The sequence below is a fragment of the Papaver somniferum genome, unplaced genomic scaffold (genome assembly GCF_003573695.1).
Source record: "Papaver somniferum cultivar HN1 unplaced genomic scaffold, ASM357369v1 unplaced-scaffold_15, whole genome shotgun sequence".
Taxonomy (NCBI): Eukaryota; Viridiplantae; Streptophyta; class Magnoliopsida; order Ranunculales; family Papaveraceae; genus Papaver; species Papaver somniferum.
In genome coordinates, this window is record NW_020624376.1 from 2,927,526 (window position 1) to 2,949,595 (window position 22,070).

Genomic DNA, 22,070 nt, shown 5'->3' on the forward strand with positions numbered 1-22,070 from the left:
CGTTTTATGACTTCGAGGCCGGAAAACCTCACAGTACTTTAATGATCATTGAAGACTCCGCAACAGTCATGCCTTGCTACTCCGAAGGATTACGTCGCTTAACTATTATTACTGTTGTGAATGTAGATTGGTTGGTAGATCTTTATATTTCAGTACAACATATTATTTTATTAATGCTTTATCTGTTTTCCGTGTTTTAACGGTTTTCAGTAAAACGTGCATTGACTTTAAATCCTTTTAGTGATTACTTGAAAGTTAGTTGTTATTTCTACTGGACACCCCTTTTAGGGATGATGTGCTCACTCATTCCCACCTACAGTTTCAGAGACAGATCAAGATGTGTACGTGGTGATGAAAGCTTCGAGGAATTGGTTTCGTTAGTTGGTTAGCTTCCGCTATGTTTATTTTGTGTTTATATTCTATTTGTAAACCAATTCACTACTGAATATTTATCATTTGAGGGGAGTTCTTGTATTTATTTCAGAGAGGGTTTAGATTCAGGTTAATTTTTGTTTAGAACTTCTTTCTTAATGTCAATTAGATGTTTTAGATCCTTAGTGCCTCATTTAGTAGTTAAATCTCTTGGATTAGTCAGTTGCTAGCTTAGGGGGCGCTACAGTAATTGAAGAAAAGAACAATAGTTTTTTGATTTTTTTTAAAACTCTAAATCAACAAAAGAAGATACAAGATAGTTAGAAGGGAGGCGAGCAACAAGTTGTGCTCCAATCCCCATTTTGGATGACCACACCTAGTCTATGAAAAAGAAAATCTCCCACATTGATATTCACATCATGACCAGCCAAGTTATGCAATCTCTTCAGAAAATTTATCGTTTCACCACTCCCAAGAGTAGTAAAACCAAGGACCCTGAACCCAAAACCTTGAACATCACGTTTTTTTTGTTGTTTTTCTTTTTTTTTGTGTGTGTGGGGGTGATGTCACCACTTCGCTCAAATTAATTCTACCTAGCACTTCAATATTAACGTTGGACACATTTCTAGATCCGGACGCAACGACATGCACCTTAACGTCCGCAAGATCAACGTCATGCTCAGGGACAGAGATCGTTAGCCATGACCTTGTCTTCCTTTTTCTTCCCCTTTTTGATGTGTAAATTTTGATGTCGTACTAGGTACTTCTTTATGTGGAATTTGCCATACTTGAAAGGTCATAGTTTAGATCACTAACATGAACACTCGGTGCTTCTGGCTTGTTTGGTTGGAGGGAATGGATTCAGTTTCCTGGGAATATAATTTCATTCACATGTTTGGTAAATAAGATTATAGAGCGGTTAGGAATAGGATTCCCAAAATATAAGGGAATCATAAACTTATGGGAATGGTGGGTTTAGGATTCCTCTCTTTTGAGAATAGATTTCCAGGAAATAGAATTCCTTTCCCGCCAACCAAACAAGAACGTATATAATTTTATCACAATGGAAGAGCTAATTGTAGTGCAACTAGAGATTTTTTTTGTCGAAAAAAGATTCCCTTGTATTTTGATAACGTAGAACTATACTCCCCATAAGGAATGCTTCTAACTAAAATAGCTGAAAAATATTTACTTTGAAAAATTATTTTTCTGGCACAATACAGCACGGCATGTCATTTAACACGGCACAACACAGCAAGCTAAGCGCATGATTTTGTCGGATGGGTTGTGCCGAGCCGGCATTTTTTACACCTCTGCACCATTACACCTTGATTACAATTTTGAATGTTTAACTAGTTTAAAATCTCTCGTAGATTATCTCCTTTCCAGATTTCTTACTAAGTAACTTTTCCATATTTCTTACTAAATTAACCGCTAATTATATAAGCAGTATCATCACTCTCCGGCCGTTGCATTTCAAAACGCGAATCACTTGAGGCCCACCGACCCGCTTTTCAATAAATTGGCCGGCAATTCGCGGATTTAGTTGGGACCATCTGTATTTCTGCGGGTGGGTATCCGGACCGTTCGCTAATGGGTTGGATGCAGATGAAATTTTTGAAATCCAACGGATTCCGCATTGGGTCCGGATGCAACTTTGAAAATCCGTTGGACATCCATACCCATTAGTAGTTTTTTATTAAACTTCTTGGTATGAAAATGAAGTAAGTACATTTATTTTTTTGCCAAATTCGGTATTCCTTTCATATCTTACTTTGATGAGCTTACAAGATACAAGACCAATATATGTATAGGTGGTCATACTTGATCCCAAGTACAACAAAAACATTTATTTTAAAGGGGTCGGATTTTTTTTCCTGTTCACATTTTGAGTAACTTCAAAGCATAATATTTATATCCAATTTTATACCTTTAAACAATGTTGTTTTATTTCTAAAACGATTCATAAACTTGTGCCTCTATTTCTCTATTATAAAGTTTAATTGTAAAACAAATCTATTGAATTATCCGTATCCAATCCGTCCATCCGTCCATCCGTGCATCCATTGGATGTTGGATTGGATACGGTTGCCAAATTTGAAATCCGTAATGAATTGGATTGGATGCGGATGAGATGAAAACCGTTCCATACCGGCCATGCTCATCCCTAGCCACCAATATAGTGGGACAACTTGACCCCACTAATTAAAAAAAAATATTAATAAGCTTGTGGAGTTGAAACATTTGTCTACAAGTCTGCGAGGATAACAGTCCACTTAGATCATTCGCATTCAATATAGCTGGCAGATGATTTGGCTGCAACGGATATTCATTGCTTTTGCCACTAGGCGAATCTGACTCAACCCGCGAATGCAAACCTTATCTAGCTCGTCTATCCCACAATGAATTTTGCTGAATCTTAGTGAGCCAAGCTAAAATGCATTAATCTGCGAGTTCATTAGGGCTAGATTGCCTAATATCCTAGCCTAGACGATTGTTGTTTTCTTGCAAGTGTCGGTTCGGTGAGAACCGTCAATTGTTTACCCCATTTATGATCGGATCTAGTAGTTCTCCACAATTTGCAGTTTCAAGATTGATGGTACAAAACTAGGAATAAATGCTTATTGAAGCCAAAACTATAATTAGGGGGCATCTGTCCTACACATTACCACTTTAACTCGAATTCTGTCTACCACTTCAATGTTGGTTACAACACATTGAATTTGTTGGACCCCTAAGTCACTTTCTCTATTTCGGATCCGGATCAAGGCAAAGGCACCTTAACAACGTTAAAGTTGAACTCTCTCTTGGGCGAAAGAAAGCTAGCTTGCAGTATATTTTTAGGTCGAATTTTCTGGTATCCGGGAAAATTGGTAAATAAATGTCTCTTTAATAGAATAGTAAGAATGATAACCTGGTAATATATTTCTATTTTCGACTTTAGAGTCATTGTTATCCCGCCGGCAGTTGTGCAGCAGGAGCCGATGGAAACACGTGATAGATATTTGTTGTCAACAGTTTGATTAATTGAAACAGATAGTCATGGGGTGGCAGAAATCTGATATGGGAAAGGATGTACATAATAAAGTGGCTAGGTTTAAACACTGTCTGGCATTTGCTCACAGAGCAGACAGGTTAAATGACAGTGGTTGGTATTTAGGATTGGTAGCAGTTGAGTTAAAATTGCAGGCCTTACACCATCTATTACCACTACTATTAGATCTTCAATGTTCTCAGAACTGACCTTAAAGTTAACCAAAATAACATTTGCATCACCATAGAGCGTTGGGGGAACATAAGAAGAGTGAAAGGCAGGGATGTCAAACAACTAAATATAGCTTAGCAAAATTTCCTGATGAATATATATCCTCAGCCCACGGAGGAAGACGATTGTTACACCTACCGAGACAAAACATACACACACAAAAAAAAAAAAATCCATTAACATCACTTCGGATATGTGGCCAGATTTAAGTCGTGAATGTCATTAATCAAATGGACCTAGTAAAATCTTTCTCGAGATAAATCATCAAAGAATGGTCGAATAAATATTTTTTTTGAAGATCCTACGTTGGTGAATGTGAATTATTTTGGCTGAGTAAATCACAACTCGAATTATTTCTACAATAATTTGTATTTGTTCTTGCCTGTTATTGATGCTTATATGTACTCTTCTCTCTTTATTTTCTTTCAGATGTTCAACCTTTTGTATACCCCTTGTTTTGATCAATATATTTCTTCTTTACTAATCTAATAAAATGTTTTCTTTGCGTAGAGATTATCAGTCATTTAGTGACGAATGATTACGTGTTGCAGTCCTAGGAAATAGAATATCTATCTAGTATGAAACCAAAAGTGCAAAAGAGTCGAGGCCCTCAGGTACAATTAATTGGCCGTTATCTGAGGCACTTTGTCTATGGCATGCTTCACAAATGTAATCATCATTGCTAGTAACCTCCACTTATACAGGTACAATGATGCATAAATGTCCATCTTACTTTTGTGGTTATATATGTTCTTAGGATAACCTCAGATGCTGAAATTACTTTTCAAAAGATGGGTTGAAAGTTTGAACTCATCTACCCTTAATAACAGGCATAATTTCATGTAAAAAGAAGACTTTTGATTTGAATATCTTCAAAGAAATGGGAAGAGTTCTCCAATTATGGACTTGGATTCATGAACACCATAAGAATTGACCATAAACTTGCCCATGAAATTTAATGAATATTCAGAATTGTGGCTTTAGATGATGTGATATGGCTCGAACAAATGGAGGAGGTAACTATCTCTACTTGTCAAATAACTTTTTAAAGACTCCTTCAAAACGGCCTACACTCATATAGGAAAATTAAAGCCCTGTTTAACGGAATGATAATTAAGCCATACCTGAATGCCATGGAATAAAAAAAAAGAAGAAACAGTGTTGTAGGAGTTCACTTTTTAAGCCAAGCATTATGGTCAGGAGTTTCACTTGGCTCAGTATCCGTCCGAAAAGTCACAGTAGGACCTAAAAATGGAAATGTAAAATAATTTTTCACACAAAAACTCAATTTTTGCTTCTCATCGCTCAGCTTAAGAGTGGATCAAATATGTTACACTCTTAGTGAAACAAAATAAAATCGCCACATTAAAACCAAATGGAAGACCGTAATAGTTGAATTTCTCTTACAAGTTTTAACGAATTTTTTTTTTCTTACAGTTTTTTGGTTAAATAGGTCCTAGATTTGAATTTCTGGGTGTAAAAGACAAGCAAAATATGGCTCTGGTTCAAATAACCATGGATTCAAATTCAAGGTTCTAATATCTTATTTGGATATTTCACCCAAACTAAAATTAATTTAGGTAATGTTAAGTTACTTTTTATACCCACAGATCTAAGAATAAAAATCTCAACACTGATTACAAGGAAGAAAGGATGTCGTTGTTGCCGATTAAGAGAAGACCCTTGTGTATTGATCTCGATTTGATTAGAGATTTAGTTGAAAAGTCATTTAAACAGTTGCTTGAAGTCGAGAGAAGGATATCATTTTTGTGGGATTTTTGATGAAAACAGATTCGGGTTTAATGAAAATTTCCCAATTGAGTAATAGTTGCAGTAACAATGAAATCGAAAGGTGTGCTTTGCTGAGTTGGTATTGATGGATTTAATCTCATTGTTTATAAATGGAATTGGGGGTTTTATATCGGGTACCAATGCTTCACTGATTTTGTTCGAAGTAGAGATTTGGTGGAGTGTTTAGAACTCCAAATACCAGGAGACTATGGAACTGAAATTGATGCTAGATTGAGACTCATCTTTAGAAGTCAGATGGGTTAGTACTGTGGTTTGTTGTATATTTGAAATGAATTGCAGGGAAAGAGATGCAATGGACTTAGTAATCAACAACAAGCTCAATTTTGTATCATCAGAAGAACGCACAAAAGGTGTTTGTAGAAATAACTGCACTACCAGTTCTGCACAAATTCAACTTCAGAAGACTAGTTGACTGCACCAGCTAGCCATGGGACTGATGGGTCGTTTGTCAGGGGATAAGAAGTAGCTGGAACTACAGTGTTATAGGTTTTTGTTTTTGTTGTCATCTCCTACTCCTCATCCACTTCTCTCGTATCTTGCGTTGTCATTCTAGTGCTCGCGTTGTTGATCCTTAGTTTAGTTTCTCCCCATTTTGTGGTCCATCTCTCTCTTGATCTCTTGTTTACTTTATATATATATATATATATATATATATATATATATATATATATATATATATATATATATATATATATATATATATAAGGGGCGTTTGTGCTCTTTGAGTTGTCTGGGTTTGCAATATTTGTTGTAGTAGTCTTTATAATGCGAATACCATGAAATAAAATACTACTTCGCAAGAAAATTGATTTTTGTTAGGAAAGTTGGTTTCGCCAAAGTTGCACCTGGGTACATAATGCACAGTCTGGCAAGAAAACGCGTTTTGTAAGGTTGCACCTGGGTGCATAATGCATAGTTCTAAGGTTGTACCTGGGTGCATAATGTACAAGATATTGAGTCTTAAATGTATCTTATAAGATGTTATAACTCAAGAAGAGTGGGTACATGGCCATAAGCAATATTGAATAACATGATGCAGTTGGAGGAGAAATGTGCAAGTCAAATTATAATAAAGTCAGGATAATTGATGCGTGCGCACGTTATAGGACTATCGACGGCTACCAAAACTAGCCATAACTACAACTTTTGTTTACCAAATATATCACAATAAAGATTCATATAATATAGACCGACACTTGGATGTTTCAAAATTCCAAAATGAGATTCAAATCTCAATGCGTAACTGACGGCGGTGCAACATTGAGTAGCGTAACAACATGAACTCCAAGAAGATGAAATACAACAAGAGATACACTCACAATAGATACAAGTCATTAGAAAGTTAGGAGCAGATAATTCGCCCAACAACTCAAAACTCTACTAGTGTGTCAAGCTGAAGAAGTGTGCACCACATCTTAGAATAGCAAAGAAAACCCATGTTATAAGCAAATCGAATCAAGATGCACCCAGGTGCATCTATGCAAATTAAACAGAGCAGAATTTATCCAAGATGCACCCAGGTGCATTTTAGTTCAGTGCAACATGCAAACCAAGCTTACCCACATTTAACGAAGATGCACCTAGGTGAATCTAAGTTCACTGCAATATGAAAACTAAACATAGACAAATTTACTCGAGAGTTCACTGCAATATGCAAATTAAACAGAGCCGAATTTACCCAAGATGCACCCAGGTGCATCTGAGTTCAGTGCAACATGTAAACCAAGCTTACCCAAATTTATCCAAGATGCACCTAGGTGCATCTGAGTTCACTGCAACATGCAAAATAAATATGACCTAATTTACCCAAGATGCACCCAGGTATATCTCAAATACATAACCAAGTTCAATTTAATAATGCAGTATTACAAGAAAATTGTTTTTGTTCAAATTTCAATTCAAAATAAATAAATAAAAATCAACCAATTGATACACCCGAAGTTTCATTTCAAAATAGATACCCAATTCACAAACCTAATTTCAAAATAGATACCTAATTGATAACCTAATATTCCATTTCCTATTTCAGAAATCAAATATTAGAAATTAGGGTTATGAGCTTACGATTTTTAGGTCCTTCGCTGCTAATCTTTGATGAAATAAACAACCTCTTTGATCTTCAGGGAATAATAAAAATCGAGAATTTTAGAAAAATTAGGGCATCTCGAAACAGTGTTGGAGCTGGTTAATACTGTTACTTTTTCTCGAAATAGTGGGCTGGTCTTAATGTCGACGCTCATGGTGGAGAAGAAGAAGAAGTTGGTGGTGGCGGTGGTTGTTTTTCTGTAAAAAGAAGAAGGAGAAAAGAAGATGGTGGTGGAGAGAATATTGTTGATGGGTGAAAAGTAACAGGAGAAGACGATATGAACGAAGTTGAAAAAGATATTAACCGTAAGGGTATTCCGGTCTCTTTTTTTTTATTGGTCTCGTTAACTTTTTCGCCTTTAATAAGGCGCCTTTGGCCGTATGACCCATTTTCCGTTTCTTTTTTTTAATCTTCTGTTATGGCTTTGTCCCTGATTAAACAAAAACAAGATTAAGCATAATAAATTTTGTTTAAGTACATAAAAACAAGAAAAAGAAAAATACGAGGTACCATTATTGGGACCTGTCATTTGTAGGGTCAAATGCCCCACGCCAGCCAGCAACTGGCAAAGACCATACCCTAACATCATCCATGATATCCATGTAACTGAACTTTGTAAATATCTTCTTCATCATAATGGCATTTCCACAAAACCCATCAAATTCAGAGGACCAAGTAGTAAAAACAACAACCTATATCTCCACCACCCATCCATCACCTTCACTATATAAACCACTGCAACCACCCAAAACCCCCATCGATCCACACTCTTCAAAAACCACATCATCTTCTTCTACAATGGCTCTTCATCTTCTTCTCCTTTACATTTTCGTAACTCTAGTTTTCCCTTACCCCATCACCACCACCGCCGCACATAACACCGGTACACCAGAAAATCTAGTCCGGTCATCGTGTATTCATGCAAACTATCCAGATCTTTGTTTAAGAACACTAACATCATTCATGGGTCGGGCTAATACACCGAATGATGTAGCTAAAGCGGCTGTAACGGTAAGTTTAGCTCGTGCACAAAAAGTATCGGATTATTTAAAAGATCTTTCAAAAAAACGTAACGGCGGTGGTGGTAAGAGAGAAAATGGTGCTTTGACTGATTGTGTTGAAGAAATGACCGATTCAGTGGAGCAGTTGAAAAAAACTCTTTCGGAGTTGCAACATCTTCGTAGCAGAACGTTTCGGTGGCAATTAAGTAACGTTCAGACGTGGGTTAGTGCTGCTCTGACTTATGAGGATACCTGTCTTGATGGATTTAAGACCGTTGATGGTGATATTAATAAAGATGAGATAAAGAAGAAGATCAATAATTTAGCTAGAATTACTAGTAATGCATTGTATCTTATTAATCGTCTTGATGATCAATCTCCCAATGGTAGGAAACATGATCCATGATCGAAAATGCACGGTCGTGATTCGTTTTGTATCCTAGATCTATATCTATATATATTTGAAATGTATACTATTATTTTTCTTTTTTCTTTCTTAATATTTTTCCCTTTTAAGGGAAAAACAATGTTAAATTTATGCAAAAATCCATTATTCTGAATTTGGTTGTTTATTATATTTATTTATTTTTTTCTATTTTGAATTTCTTTGCAAATGCCATGAAAAAATGAATGAAATTATTGAGAAAAAACAACTCACAAGGAAGGTATGCAGCTGAATTTCCCATTCGCAAATGTTAAATTTTTGGCTTGCTTGCCTTGAAAGAATTAGAACAAAAGATAAGCTAATCCCAAAACTTTACCAGTTTGATTTTCATTTATTTAGAGTTTGGCATCGTCTAAAAATTAGAAAATCTTAACCAATATAATCGAGTACTTAACTAGTGATTTCTTTGCCAACAACTCTAATTTTAAGATCAATATCTATAATTAATTATGGTGTGATATAAATTTGTATAGTCCTGCATTACATATTTTAATTTGGTGATCAACATGAATTTCGAACCCAAATCACTAGCTTAAGCTTAACAAATGAACTATTTTAGTAGAGTATTCTTGTATAGATGTTGTTTCCCAAGTTGGTTCATCAAGTCCACTTTTGACAAAACACAAGCTTGTCGAGTGCACACTACCCATTCGGATGATGGATAGATGAAAAATCATTCCAAATTCGATCGTTTTTTCATTTATTATTTTCATCGGTAACTACTTTTAAGTATCCAAAGCCAGACAAAGATAAGTAATCTACTTCATTGTGAACCAGCACTTGCGGGGATAAGGTGGTGGTACAATCCAACAACAACAAGGTGAAATCACGAGGGTGTGATCAAATGTGAATAGTTCAAACTCATAATCTAATCTATGTTGATGTACATAACTCCAACTAAATAAATTCAGAATGGGTCCTATGAATTTAATGGTGTTAGATCATAGTTGCTGCTCATTAAATTGTACCATATGCCGCACTCAATAACCCAAAAAAATACAGTAAAACATTGCACATGTCGACTACATGAGCCAAAAAGAGAATGTAGGGTTTAGCTAGCTACTGAGAAGTTACAAATCCATTAACTCCATCATATATGTAGCTGTCTCCTTATTTCAGAAGTCAAATCCTACCAGAAATCATAGAAATCACGCCGCTTACTTGCCACTTAGAGATTGCAGGTTGTTTGACATGTTTTTAATTAAAACATGTTTTCTAACGACTATGTATTTAGCTAAACAAATTTATCACTCAAAGGTGAAAGGTGGGCACGATAAAGGTATATGCACGGAAATAGCAGGATCATTTTGAAAGTTACTATAAGTAGTTACCAAATTTCATGCGGGCTTACTCAATCCGTATTGATCAAACGATTCTCACAATTGGATCCCCTGGATTAGTAACTCCCACTCGAATTTCGTAACACCCTGGTTGTCATTTATGTGCATTGGAAATACTAGGCCATGGCGATATGGCATTGATGATTTGAGGTTAGTTTCACTTTGTCATCCTTAATTATACAGAAATGCAGCAATAAAAGGTAAGGCATTCACGTGAATAAAGATCATCAGGTACTGTATATATATGCAAAGTTTGTTGTGACTTTTCACTGACAGAATATTTAGTATGGCAGGTTGAAAGATTTACGGTGCGAGTGGCCACTAGATAGGTCGGTATATGATGATGCTAGTAGTAGTGGTCGCTAAAACTGGCTAAACTGTCTACAAGGTAAAAGATAGCAGTACTAGTACTATCAGTTTTTTTTTGTCTCTGCTAGATTCTTCTTCACAACTTGATAGGAAAATAATGTTCACATCACATGCATGCACGAATATGTCAGATGTATGATGGAGCTTTTAGGGTTTTTTTTTTTTTTTTGCAACATGTAGCAGTAGCACAATGCATGAAATTCATGTTGCAGCTTTATTGCACCAAATTGGATTTTGGAAACTTAGTTATATCTCCATTGAATAAAACAACTTGGGTTCTTTATTCAACAAGTCGTTGTAGCATAGTGGTAAGTATCCCCGCCTGTCACGCGGGTGTGCCGGGTTCGATCCCCATGATGTAGTACATCTTTGTCAGTATCAACACTGATTGTTGATCCCTTTCTGCTGTATCAACTATAGTTGTTGATTTCTTTTTGAATGTATCAACTATTACAGTTGATCCCATCCGTCTATTTTCTTTACTTGCTTTACAAGTTCTTTTCTACTTCTTCTAATCGGTTCTTATAGAACCTATTTAAAGGCTATGCCTTCTTGTTTTAAGAACACATCTTATTATGAATATTATTATTATCAATTTGATTATCAACTTTTATCTCTTAAATCTTGATCCTTGAATCAGATTTAATTAAGTTTCTGACGAAACTTAAACCTATCCTTGTTATCCTTATCTGTGCTACACTAGTTGGTATCAGATACAACGTTTTAAGTTTTTATATAGAAACAAATCCTTACACAGCTTCCGCACAATTTCAACAACCCTACAAATTTTATCAACCTTATTTCTTTTCTTCTGTAGTTTTCAATGGTAGATAAAACTCCTACCCTAACTGAAATCGCAGAACTTTTGAAACCTATTCAAACCTCTATTGATACCAATAAAACATACATTAAAGATCTTACATATGGTATTAAAAATCAGTTTGGATCTATTGAAACAAGGTTGATATCCCATGGAGAGTATAAACAAATTATTGAAACACACTGGTTTAGAAAAGGAAGACATACCTGATTTAGTCGATGATACAGATGGAGAGAAGAAAACTGGGGAAAAAGGAAGTTGATGAAACAAAGAAAGTTAAGCCTTCTTTTGTTCAGAATAAGTCTATTCCTGATGATATCTCCCATAATCTTCAACATAATGAGCCTTTAGAAGGTTTTCTTAACAAAAAACTTACTCTTGTGACTATCCACAGTGATGAAGAAGACCAAAGCGAAGAAGTTGAAAGACAGAAGTGGATGGATGAAAAGAGATTAAATTCTACTATGAATTCTTATGGAAATCTACCAGAATACAAATTAAAGGCTGATATACCTAGTTTTCATGGTGGTTTACAAATTGAAGGTTTACAGGATTGGTTTTATGAAGTCGAATCTTTCTTCAAGTTCATGGACGTCCCTGAATCTTCTAGAGTAAAACTGGTAGCCTATAAATTGAAAGGTGGAGCTGCAGCTTGGTGGGAAACACTATGCGAAGAGTGAGATAAGTATCATAAACCTCCTATACTTACATGGACTCGCATGGGACGTTTATTAAGAGAAAAGTTTTTACCAAAAGATTATAAGTAGCAACTGTTTATCAAACTACAAAACTTTCGCCAAGGAGCTAAATTAGTTGAAGAATATGTAGCTGAATTCTATGGTTTGGTTGCTCGTAACCAATTGAAGGAAACTGAAGAATAATTAGTTGCACGTTTTATAGATGGATTGAATAATTTAATTCAACAAGGGATGATACAATCATCTTTTACAATGGTTGAAGCGATACAACAAGCTCTTAAGGTTGAAAGGCGTGTGCTCAGTACTTCTCGCCAAGCAAATCCAAGACAGGCTCGTTATCAACATTTTTACAAAGCTGCCAGACCATATAACTCTTATGGTTACTAGGGTGAAAAGGGATTAACAGTCGTTTTTGATCCATATTCACAGGGATCAACTACCTTTATTGATCCACATGACAGAAGTGCAAGCCAAACGTATCAGCAACATTAATCTACATTTGTTCCTCTAGAAACTGCTCCAACAATGAATATATCATCTGCTAAACTACCTCAGGCTACTCCACAACGGGATTTTGTTCGCAATACTATAAGTAATCCTAATCAACAACAATTTCCACCATTATCTAAACCCTCAAATCCTTATTCAAAATTTCGAGGAGATAGATGTAACAAGTGTAACCAAACTGGCCATACTTCTAGTGATTGTCGTAAGTTTCATGCTTACATTAATGGAACTCCGGAAGAAATACAAGAAGAAGAAGCTCTTGGAGATGATGAGTTACTTTATATTCAAGAACATGATACTTATGATGCTTATTTCCTTGGAGTAATTCGACAAGTTTTAATCACTGAGCCATGTCCTGCTCAAAGACGTAGTATTTTCAGATCTCATTGTCTCATTGAAGAGAAACTTTGCAACATGATTATTGATAGTGGAAGTACAGAAAACTATGTTTCTGCCAAACTAGTTGAGAAACTTGGTTTACCTGTTACTCTTCACCCAAAACCATATTCAGTTGGTTGGATAAACAGTTCTTCCACTCAGCAGATCACTCATCAATGTTTGGTGAAGTTTTCTTTCCCTGGCTATTCAGATTATGTTTTGTGTGATGTTATTAATATGAAAGCAGCAAGTTTATTATTGGGAAGACCATGGCAGTATGATATTCGTGCTGTTCATAACTGCTATGAGAATACTTATAACTTTGTTCATGAAGGTTTCACCAAAGTTTTGTGGCCTTTACAATCTTCTTCTTCACTCAAAGAACCAGCAGACAAGATGACTACTGCTTTGGTGGCTACAATTGTTCATTCTTTGAATACACATTCCCCGAGCTCTCATGAAGTTACTAAACCAATGGTGGAGATTCCATACAAGGTACAACCTTTATTGTCTTCTTTTAGTGACTTATTTCCTATTGAGTTACCAAATGTTTTTCCTCCATTAAGAGATCTACAACATCAGATAGAGTTTATACCTGAAACTTTTGTTCCTAATCAACCTCATTATAGGTTAAGTCCTAAAGAGCATGATATATTACAAGGTCAGGTTGATGATTTTTTACAAAAAGGTTTGATAAAACTTGGCAAAAGTCCTTGTGCTAGTCCAGCCTTTTTAGTAGATAAGAAAGATGGTGGATATCATATGTGTATTGACTGTAGAGCTTTAAATAGAGTTACAATACCATATAGATTTCCTATACCAATAATTGATGACATGATTGATATGCTTTGTGGTGCTAAAGTCTTTACCAAGCTTGATTTACGTAGTGGATATCATCAAAAACGTCCGTGAAGGTGATGAGTGGAAACTGCATTCAAAACTAAGGAAGGTTTATATGAATCGTTTGTAATGCCATTCGGTTTATCTAATGATCCTAGTACTTTTATGCGCCTCATGAATCAGGTTCTCCAAACTTTTCTTGGAAAGTTTGTCATTGTATATTTTGATGTCATATTGATTTTTAGCAACAATGAGGAAGAACATCTTACACATTTATCTCAAGTTTTTAAAACACTTCAAGACAATGTTTTGTATGTGAACTTAAAGAAGTGCACATTCTTTACAAACAAAGTTACTTTTTTGGGATATGTTGTGTCAGATAGTGGTATCTCTGTCGATGATTCTAAGGTTAAGGCAATTGTGGAATGGCCTACTCCAACATCTATACGTGAAGTAAGAAGTTTTCATGGGTTAGCTTCATTCTATAGAAGACTTGTGAGAAACTTTAGTACAATTGCAGCTGGTTTGACAGATTGTTGAAGTGTGATACTTTTGAATAGACTGAAGAAGCAGATAAGAGCTTTAATCTTCTTAAAGGAAAAATTGTGCAGTGCAACTGTTCTTGCCATGCCAAACTTTTATAAACTTTTTGAGATTCATTGTGATGCTTCTGTTGTTGGCATTGGTGCTGTGTTATCTTAAGAAGGACATCCAGTTGCATATTATAGTGAAAAAATTCAGATACAAGGAAGAAGTGGTCTACTTATGAGTTGGAGTTAATTTCTCTTGTTCAAGCTCTTAAGAATTGGCATCCATATCTTATTCACAGTGAGTTTGTTGTCAACACTGATAATCAAGCTCTCATGTTTTTAAAAACTTCAGCAAAGGTCAATAGGATGCATGATAGATGGTTATCTACTATCAACCAATATACTTTTTCCATTAAACATCAAAGTGGAAAACTTAATCAAGTTGTTGATGCTTTGAGTAGGAGAGCTCATCTTCTGGTTACTCTTAAACATGAGAGTTTAGCCTTTGATTTCATAAAGGATTTATATAGTATAGACAAAGAATTTAAGCAACTCTGGGACAAGTGTGGTTCTTCAACAGGAAGTGTTGATGATTTTCTCATTCAAGAAGGGTTTCTCTTTAAAGAAAATCATTTATGTATTCCACAATGTTCCCTACGTCTTCATCTCATCCAAGAATTACATGGAAGTGGCCTTGGTGGACATCTTGGACGTGATAAAACTATAGCTTTGGTTGAAGAACGTTATTTTTGGCCTTCTATTAAAAGAGACGTTCAAAAGTACGTACAAAAATGCATTGTTTGTCAACAATCTAAAGGTAATATTCAAAACACTGGCTTGTATACTCCTCTACCAATTCCTGAAGCTCTTTGGGTGGTTATTAGCATGGATTTCGTGCTTGGTTTACCACGTACTGTGAGGGGAAATGATTCTATTATGGTAGTTGTTGATCGTTACTCAAAGATGGCTCACTTCATAGCATGCAAGAAAACAACTGATGCATCCAATGTTGCTTATTTATTTTTCAAAGAAGTAGTACGCTTGCATGGAATTCCCAAAACAATTACTTCTGATCGAGACACTAAATTTTTGAGTTACTTTTGGAAGTCTTTATGGATGCTTTTGGGAACTAAACTTCAGTATAGTACCACTGCTCACCCTCAAACAGATGGACAAACTGAAGTGGTCAATCGATCTTTAGGAAATCTGATTAGAGCTTACGTTATTGGAGGAAAAGAGAAGCAGTGGGATAATCTCCTCCCAAACATGGAATTTTCTTATAATACTTCAGTAAATCGATCAACAGAAACACCTTTTCAGATTGTTTATTCTAAAGTTCCTAAAAAAAAATTTGGATTTGGTGGTTCTTCCCAAGCTGCGTAAATCAAATATTAAGGTAGATAACTTTGTTGAGAAAGCTTCACTCATACATCAAGAAGTTAAGTCCAAGATTGAAGAATCTAATAACAAGTACAAAGAGGATGCACATCAGCATAGAAGATTTAAGAGTTTTGATGAAGGAGAATTGGTTATGATTCATCTCAGAAAAGAAAGGTTTCCTACAAGTACTTATAACAAACCAAGATGAAGAAATATGGACCATTCAAGATTTTGAAGAAAATCAGTGATAATGCTTATGTTATTGATCTACCATCAAATTGGAACATCTCTAACATCTTCAATGTGCAAGAAATTTTTAAGTTCCATAGAGAGAATGAAGTTCTTTCTACTCGTTAACTCGAGGGCGAGTTTCTTTCAATAAGGGGGGACTGATGTAGTACATCTTTGTCAATATCAACACTGATTGTTGATCCCTTTCTACTGTGTCAATTATAGTTGTTGACCCTTTTTGAATGTATCAACTATACAGTTGATCCCATCCGTCTATTTTCTTTACTTGCTTTACAAGTTCTTTTCTTTCCTAGTTTAGGTAGAATTCCTTTTTTTTTTTTTACTTCTTCTAGTTGGTTCTTGTAGAACCTACTTAAAGGCTATGCCTTCTTGTTTTAAGAACACATCTTATTATCAATATTATTATTATCAATTTGATTATCAACTTTTATCTCTTAAATCTTGATCCTTGAATCAGATTTAATTAAGTTTCTGACGAAACTTAAACCTCTCCTTGTTACCCTTATATGTGCTACACTAGACCATATGGTGTCATGTTCTTTATATCATGAAAAATCCCATGTATTTCAATTCTCATGGTTCTCTTCGTGTTTTTTCTTATTAAAACCGTAATAATAGCACATTTTGTTTGTGTTATTTCGATTGCTCTTGCAGAAAGAATGTAACAAGCGCGAACAGGCTCTAGAAAATCAGCCAAACTTAATTGATTTGGATGAATAAACGGGAATTGGAAATAAAATGAAAATATGTGATGTTGGTGGAGATTGAATTTAAGACAGAAGTTACTTAAACGAAGAAGAAGGTGTTAATGCAACTACTCGGTATTTCTTGTTCAACAGTTACAGTCAATCAGTATTCATATATTTAACTGACAAAAGCTTACTTTTGTGCTTCGTCAATCTACCTAGCGGGTTTTGTTAGTTGGTGTACTACTCAGTAGTTTGATTGAAAATTTTCAATGTTTCACGAGTCACGGTTATTTTGGATAGGCCTGTCACTATATGTCCGATATCCAGAATCCATTTCCGAGTATTCAGGATCCTATAGGATTTTATCCGTTTTATCGGATATCGGATACAAATATTTATCGGATATTTTTTTCTTAACCTATTGGAATCGAATTAGGCTCTATCCGTTTGGTTAATATCCGATATTCGATAGAACATGGATTTATTTGTGATTTACCCCAGGGACGGACCTACCCCTGGGCTAAAGGGGGCTAAAGCCCGGGTAGTCTTGTTAGTCCACAAGCCTAAAAAAAAAAATTGCTCGACCAAGGCTTCTAGCCCGGGTCTTAAAAGAAAATTATACTTTCTGGGTCCGTCCCTGATTTATCCTAACCATATTTATGATTTACTTTTGATTTATCCTAATATCCGATATCAGATATGAAATGTTTGAAAAATTGAACTTAAATTTCAATTATGAACATGTTTTAAAGGGTTTTTAACATTTTTTTTAGAACCGGATATTATCGGATAAATATCCGATATCTTAGCCTATCGGAATCGATATCTGATTTTGATATCCTATAGAATATTATCAGATATCGGATTTCTGAATATCCGACGAATATTCTTCCATTGACAGGCCTAATTTTGGAGGAGGGTCTTGGTTTGACGACGGAAGCAAGTTTGCAAGCGTAGGCAGGCTAATGGAATAGGATTAGAGCTGGCAAACGGGCGGGCCGGGGCTGGCTTGTTACGGGTTACACGGGTTCGGGTTAACACGGGTTAAAACCCGCGGGTCGATATTCTTCACGGGTGATCATTTCTTCAACCCGCACCCGTAACGGGTAAAGCTTGCGGGTTCACGGGTTAACCCGACTTGTTTAATTAAAAATAAAATTATAATTTCATTAAGTTAATTTGTGACAAAACAGAGACCAAAGTCACCAAACCACGGAACATAACTTGGGGATAATACTAAAACATAGGATTACATAGAAAAAAAACACAATTATAAGTTCTCTAGTCTACTGTGAAAAAGAGTAAAGAATCAAACCCTAACCTAGGATTATCGTTTCTAACCTAAAATCAATTCACATCCACCACTTTCATCACCTGCATCTCAATTTCATTCATAAATCTTCTCGTTATCACTACCACTAATCTGCAACATTAATCAACAACAACAAAAACGCAAACCCATCTTCATCCCATCATATTACTAATCCAACTCACATACACTTCATCTCAAACTGTCTGCATGTTATCAATTACAGCTGAAATCAAATTTCAAACGACACATCCACCATTAAAAGAACAAAAATGCTAAAATTACAACAAATGGACCAAAAAGGAATATAGTGGTGATAACTATAATGGAGAGACCTGTAGCTGCAAGAAATTAAGTTGTTGTTGCCATTGGTTGGGATGAAATCAAAGGAGGAAGCACCGAAAACCCAAAACGGTTTTGTAAACTCAGCATCGATGGAATAAATCGATACCACCTCGTTTCTGTGCTCAATCTGCATCAGGGAAACAAGACAATAGAGCAATGGAAAATATGCTAACTTATTTGGTAATATTCATTACATGAAATAACTCCCTCTCTTTATTCCTATATAACAAACATTGTTTCTAGATCCTGTAAATATAGTCCAGAGTGTCTGCAGGCATGGTTGAGCTATATCAGCTGACATGGACAATACAATTGAGCCAAAGCAAATACTAAATACATACTGCATGGAGGTTGGCCAGGTCGCAGTAAATACTAAAATCCCATATATATATATATATATATATATTATTTATTTTTTTAAATTCCTTCAGTAAGTACCTTTAGAGGACCACTTGGGCTCAGATGGAGACTCTACCAGCATAGGATCACCACCGGCAACACAGATCCTTTGGCTTATATCTCTGCACAGGTGGAAAAATCAAAACGTTCATTTGCAGGAACAAAAGGTAGCTTAAAAACCCACAAACTATGGTAGATTAGAAAGGAGCCACAAATGTGACAGTATAAACACGAAAGCATACACACCCATCCTTGGAAATGTAACCAACCCAAAGTTGTGCTTTATCCCATGGCATGTTAGGGTGACCCCATTCAATCCAAGCTAGCCGCTCTCCTTTGGAATCCAGACGGGGGAATGCGTAGAAGTCATTTCCACCGACTAACACTTTTGGTTCTGATACAAATCCAAACAAAAGATCCAATAACCAGCCCAGAACTAACATATGGGTCAGGTTAATTATTATATATAAACAAGACATGTGTTTTGTGATAATGTTTACCTTGGTTAGTTTCGCCATTAAAGGTGATGGATACAATTGTCGTGGTGGGATTTATGCTACTGTCACGGGTATCTATCAAAGAAAGGAAAACAAACTTGAGAATAACCATAAGATGAACACCAACGGGTAAAGTAAAAAAAGTGGATTTATCAACAAGTACATATGCTTCCTAGAAACTTACCTTCCCTTACTGTGACATAACTTTGAGATCCTAAATCAAATACTCCATCTGCATAATGAACTACAGGTCCACCATAATCTGGAGTAATTGGTATGGCAAAGGAATCTGCTCACCAATGGAATGTTAAATATTTGACAGATGAATTATTAAAAAAAGGTGCAGTTTCTAGTACAATTAGACAGGTGTGAAACATGGAAACACCCATAGCTAATATGAAGTTACGACCTTTGAGGTCCAATCTTAAGTGTACCAAGCTGAGTTAATTTGTACATAAAGGCTTGAATTTTCTCCAACTCAAAATACTTTTGTCTATAAGACCCAGAACAAAGAAACACAGTAAAGTACACTACTGACAACTTCATAAAAAATGGGAAGAATAAGAAACCAGACCTCCAATTATCTGCTTGTAGAGTCTTTGATCCGCGTAATTCGAGAAAACGACTGTATCACCAGAAACCGTGAAAGCCTTACCTCCATATTCTTGAGCTAATCAACAACAACAAAAACGCAAACCCATCTTCATCCCATCATATTACTAATCCAACTCACATACACTTCATCTCAAACTAGTAACCTAATATCCATATAACAGGTTCTCAGATTAATTCCAAATTGAAACAAATGATTCACCCTTTGCTTAATCTTCAACTTGATTCCATCATATCCCTAAACCGTCAATTTTCTTTTTTTTTTCAACTAAGTTTCAAACCCGTGAACCATGAATTCTCTTTTCTATTAAGAACCCTAATCGATGGAGTTCATCCAATTATTATACGAATCTAAACCTCAATTTAACAAAATCATCTTTCAATTTCATCGTATTCATCACCAATCAAATTTCCAGTTCATGTTGGAACCCTAACTCACTGATTCTTCAATGTGAATTAAATTGAAAATCAATAACTAAAAATTCAACCTTAAACTTAACACCCAATACCCATCATTACTTGATTTCATTCTCAATTTGATATAAAATTTTCAATCCATTCTAGAACCCTAATCCTAATTTTACTGATTCCTCTTTCTTCAATCATCACGAAACCCTAACCAAAATTAACTTCACAGACTCATTAACTCTTTCCTTGATTCACTTATTCATTAAGTTTATTCAAATTTCAGAAGAATCATGAATCAATCACTCACAGTTCGTGCGGTGGAGAAGAAAAATGGAAAGAGAAAAGAAAAACCAGAAAAGAAAGAGAAGAAGAAGAAAAAAGAGAGATAAAAAAGAAAGATATCTCTTCATTTAGTTTTAGGGTTTCTCCTTTTTATACCTTAATCGTGTGGATGTGATTAACCCTAGATAATCCGACGGACAGGATTATATAAAAATTACTAATTAGTTATTGTGGACGGGTTTACGGGTTGTACCCGCGGTTTCACGGGCCGGGACGGGTTAACCCGTTTATTCACAAGCCGACATTTCTCCAACCCGAACCCGGCTTGTTTAGAAACCAGCCGAGCCGGGTTCGGGTTTTTACGGGCCGGGCACGGGTTAACCCGCGGGTTTCAGCTTGTTTGCCAGCTCTAAATAGGATGGGCTAAAATTAAAATTCTAGGATGGGCTATTAAAGATGTTCCCAAAAAATACCCTTCAAAAATTAAGTTTTGGTTGCGTTTTAGAATTTTGGGGGCGGGTGGAGCACTCCAGGCCCTAACCCCAAGCCACCCCCACTTCCGTTACTGTTGATGAACAATTATGAAGTCCATTAACCAGATTTCCTTTTGGCTATAGCTTAGCTACTGCATAAAATTTAAATCAGAATGTTCCTGCTTATGATTTTTTTTTTCTTTTGATCATTTATTCTCTCATATACAAAGGAAGCACCACAAAAGATGTAACGAGAAAGGTTTGGAGATTATACAGTTCTTCAATCCATTTGACAATGAATCCTCCTTACATATAGGTAGACCTTGTGGACGTCTTCCCTTATGGACCTAAAAGTTTGTAATTGTAGCATACCCTAACCAAGGTTCATGGTGACATTTGACAGACCCTCCCATTACTCATCTTTCTTTATAATTAGGACCTCAAATCGCCACATGGCATCCCACAATTAATCTTGATTATAATGAAGCCATATCAGCCATAACTTTTCATGTCACCGACGTCTTATTGGCCACACCAATAGTCACTATTTAATGAGGCAGTCCAGTTGGCAACTTCCAGGGTCTCTATTTGAAGTCATCCTTTTTTTTTTCTTTTTTGCAATTGTTGATGATTTTTCCAGCGTGTGGAGGACCAAGGGTATAATTTTTCCCTATAATTTAAGTTGGATTCCATCTGGTGCTAAGTTTTTGTATCTTACCAGGATCATCTACGGCTAAGGCGGTTACTCGGGCATTGTTTTTTCTTTTCCTGGTGTATGTTTAATAAGTTGTTACTCGGGCATTGTTTTTTCATTCCCTGATGTATGCTTAATTAGTTGTTTGTTCAATGTTTCGTATCATCGATGTTTGTTGGGAATTTAATTAATTATGACAAAAATGGAACTACAATATTGGTTGTGTTTGTAGAGGGGCGCATTTGCATACTCGTGATTGACTTTTGG

General features: G+C 35.7%; 1 protein-coding gene and 3 long non-coding RNA genes across 4 annotated transcripts; 1 reads left to right on the forward strand and 3 right to left on the reverse strand.

Annotated features, from left to right (window-relative positions):
• Positions 1-6,530: 6,530 nt before the first annotated feature.
• On the reverse strand, positions 6,531-7,784 carry LOC113335828. The gene is made up of 2 exons (XR_003353516.1): positions 7,514-7,784; positions 6,531-6,863 (listed from the first exon to the last, which is right to left on the reverse strand). It is a non-coding gene; the product is annotated as an uncharacterized LOC113335828 (long non-coding RNA).
• Positions 7,785-8,226: 442 nt separating this feature from the next.
• Positions 8,227-9,096, forward strand: LOC113335781 (pectinesterase inhibitor 3-like). Its single transcript, XM_026581821.1, has one exon. It carries the CDS (start codon positions 8,334-8,336, stop codon positions 8,940-8,942), a length of 609 nt encoding a protein of 202 aa, XP_026437606.1. The 5' UTR covers positions 8,227-8,333; the 3' UTR covers positions 8,943-9,096.
• Positions 9,097-18,231: 9,135 nt separating this feature from the next.
• On the reverse strand, positions 18,232-18,771 carry LOC113335657. Its single transcript, XR_003353442.1, has 2 exons — positions 18,429-18,771; positions 18,232-18,319 (listed from the first exon to the last, which is right to left on the reverse strand). It is a non-coding gene; the product is annotated as an uncharacterized LOC113335657 (long non-coding RNA).
• Positions 18,772-18,875: 104 nt separating this feature from the next.
• On the reverse strand, positions 18,876-20,716 carry LOC113335656. Its single transcript, XR_003353441.1, has 5 exons — positions 19,909-20,716; positions 19,519-19,623; positions 19,338-19,409; positions 19,107-19,231; positions 18,876-18,959 (listed from the first exon to the last, which is right to left on the reverse strand). It is a non-coding gene; the product is annotated as an uncharacterized LOC113335656 (long non-coding RNA).
• Positions 20,717-22,070: the final 1,354 nt, after the last annotated feature.